The sequence below is a fragment of the Engraulis encrasicolus genome, chromosome 10 (genome assembly GCF_034702125.1).
Source record: "Engraulis encrasicolus isolate BLACKSEA-1 chromosome 10, IST_EnEncr_1.0, whole genome shotgun sequence".
Classification (NCBI taxonomy): domain Eukaryota; kingdom Metazoa; phylum Chordata; class Actinopteri; order Clupeiformes; family Engraulidae; genus Engraulis; species Engraulis encrasicolus.
Genome location: NC_085866.1, coordinates 27,832,812 through 27,835,717, shown reverse-complemented (window position 1 = coordinate 27,835,717; position 2,906 = coordinate 27,832,812). Strand labels below are relative to the sequence as shown.

The 2,906-nt window shown below is 44.9% G+C and overlaps 1 protein-coding gene across 1 annotated transcript in view; it reads left to right on the top strand.

Moving 5' to 3' along the window:
* Window positions 1-1,815: 1,815 nt before the first annotated feature.
* LOC134456912 (neurotensin receptor type 1-like) overlaps window positions 1,816-2,906 on the top strand; it is a 119,276-nt gene continuing 118,185 nt past the window's right edge. The window contains exon 1 of the mRNA XM_063208556.1: window positions 1,816-2,478. Within this exon, the coding sequence (XP_063064626.1) occupies window positions 1,816-2,478 (663 nt within the window). The remainder of the gene's footprint in view (window positions 2,479-2,906) is intronic.

Here is a 2,906-nt window from a genome sequence, read left to right as displayed (position 1 = left end):
TGCCTTGTGGTTTCCCTCAGGACATGAGAGTCTGAGGGCCAGGTTTATCTTTAACTCCCCCCCGTAGCCTGTGTTGCCTCAGGGCAAGGGATTATAAGTAGGGACAGGCAGGGGGTATTCTCTGTTTGATTCCCATCAAAGTTTTCCTATACCTGCACACACAGGAGTACACGGACACAGACACAGACACAGACACAGACACACACACACACACACACACACACACACACACACACACACACACACACACACACACACACACACACACACACACACACACACAAACACATGAACACTCTCTCTCTCTCTCTCTCTCTCACACACACACACACACACACACACACACACACACACACACACAACATGTACACACACACGCACACACACACACACACACACACACACACACACACACACACACACACACACACACACAGCACACAACATAAACGCACACACACATATACAGAAATACAAACGGTAGCCTATGAACACATGCATGCATGCACGCACACACACACAAATATGTGAGTGAAAGTGTACACACACACAAAGTAATATGTGTGTGAACGTGTGCACACACACACACACACACGCTCCGACACACACACACACACACACACACACACACACACACACACACACACACACACACACACACACACACACACACACACACACACACACACACACACTATTACATTTACATTCCCATCATACCGTCTCTCATACCCCTGTGAGGTGGAGCAGGAAATTGTATGTCTGCCTATGCCACCTATGGGGAGGATGAAGCCATAGGGACAATAAGGGACTGTCACCGCTCAATACTATAATACCAATCAAGCTACACTCCACAGGACAGGAAGTTAATTGGGAGCTCAATTAGTGTAATATATATTAGGCTATCATATCCTCTCTGAGAAGGAAGGAGATTTCATATGAACAAGCTGTCTTTTCAAGAAGTGTTACATTTGTGTCGGTGTGACATTTGTGTGTGTGTGTTCGTGTGTGCGTGCGTGTGTGTGTGTGTGTGTGTGTGTGTGTGTGTGTGTGTGTGTGCGTGCGTGTGTGTGTGTGTGTGTGTGTGCGTGTGTGTATGTATGCAATGGTGCGTGTGTGTGTGACTGCGAGTGTGTGCCCATTGCGTGCATGTGTGTGTGTGTGCCAATGTGTGCGTGCCCTTGTGTGTGTGTGTGTGTGTGTGTGTGTGTGAGAGAGAGAGAGAGAGAGAGAGAGAGAGAGAGAGAGAGAGAGAGAGAGAGAGAGAGAGAGAGAGAGAGAGAGAGAGAGAGAGAGATACCTCAAAATATGAATTTGGATTTGAATAATAATAATTAGGCTAATGATAAATAAACAAGTTAATATCATATAATATACCCACGCATAAACACTGAAGAAACTGACTACATATGGACGTATGTATAAAGGCTAAGTTTAACTTCCGTTAGATTTCTTGCTTTCAAAATAGAAGAATCCATCTAAGCTTAGACTGAATCTACCTCTATATGGACCGTCTGAAGCCGCAAAGGCTAAACCACTAGACTACGGGTTAAAACAAAAAAACCCTGATGAATGGAGCTTTCGTCACAGCTCAAGGCTCTCACTCCAGAACGCCTCCTCATGCCACATATAAAAGCGCGCCACTTCTCCACACTCCCACTTGCTGAGCGGTGTGTGGCGGTTCAGGCGCACCGCTTTTACGCATCACAATCCCTCTCCCGGGCAACTGATAAACAGACATTATCCCACACCTTTACGTGACTACAAAGTCCACCTGTTTGTACAATTAGTTGGCTTGCATTTCGGATCGGCATAATGGAGGAGAACGTAACTTTGTCCATTCGTGATTTCTTGGATTTACGCACCTATGCGCTGAAACTTCCGAGGAATTGGAATCACTCTCTGGCGCCCATTGCGAACGTGACAGAGACAGACATGGACTTGGATGTGAACACTGATATTTACTCCAAGGTCCTAGTCACTGTCATATATGTGATTCTTTTCTTGGTCGGGTGTTTGGGGAACTCCATCACGTTGTACATCTTAGTTACAAAGAAATCCCTCCAGAACCTTCAGAGCACCGTGCACTATCACTTGGCGAGCCTGGCAATCTCTGATTTACTTATACTAATCCTAAGCATGCCTATCGAACTATATAACTTCATCTGGGTCCATCACCCCTGGGCTTTTGGCGAAGCTGTGTGCAAAGGTTACTATTTTCTCCGCGACGGTTGCTCGTACGCCACGGCGTTTAACATCACCAGTCTGAGCGTGGAGCGTTACATGGCTATCTGTCACCCCTTCAAAGCCAAAAGCATCATGTCTCGTAGCCGGACCAAGAAGCTGATCAGCGGGATGTGGGTTGCCTCTTTCCTCCTGGCAACGCCAATGCTCTTCACAATGGGACAGCGAGTGGAAAACAATGAATATATTTGCACTGCTATCGTGTCATCCGTGACAACTAAGACGGTGATTCAGGTGAGTAATTAATCAGTCCAAATTAGCCATGGTGTAAGTTGATATACACACTGAATAAAAAAAAAATCACTGTAAGAACTCATACAAGTGGCCTTATCCCCGTAATGATTCATTATTTATTTAGTTAATTATTATAACACATAAAAGCTTCCAAGGTTGTCAAACATCTATTACAGACATAGCTTACTGTATAGGCAAACAGCTTGAATCAACCCCCACTGCTTTTCCCTGAGGGTCAAACTGATCATTCTATCTAATCATTTTGGTTTTCACAAATTCTGATCACTGAATTAAGCTCTGTCATCATCATCATCATCATCATCATCATCATCATCATCATCATCATCATCATCATCATCATCAGGCTAGCGCTGATTTCTGAAGCAGGAATGCAACAAGTTGTTTGAAGGGCTCAGAATAGTTCTCTG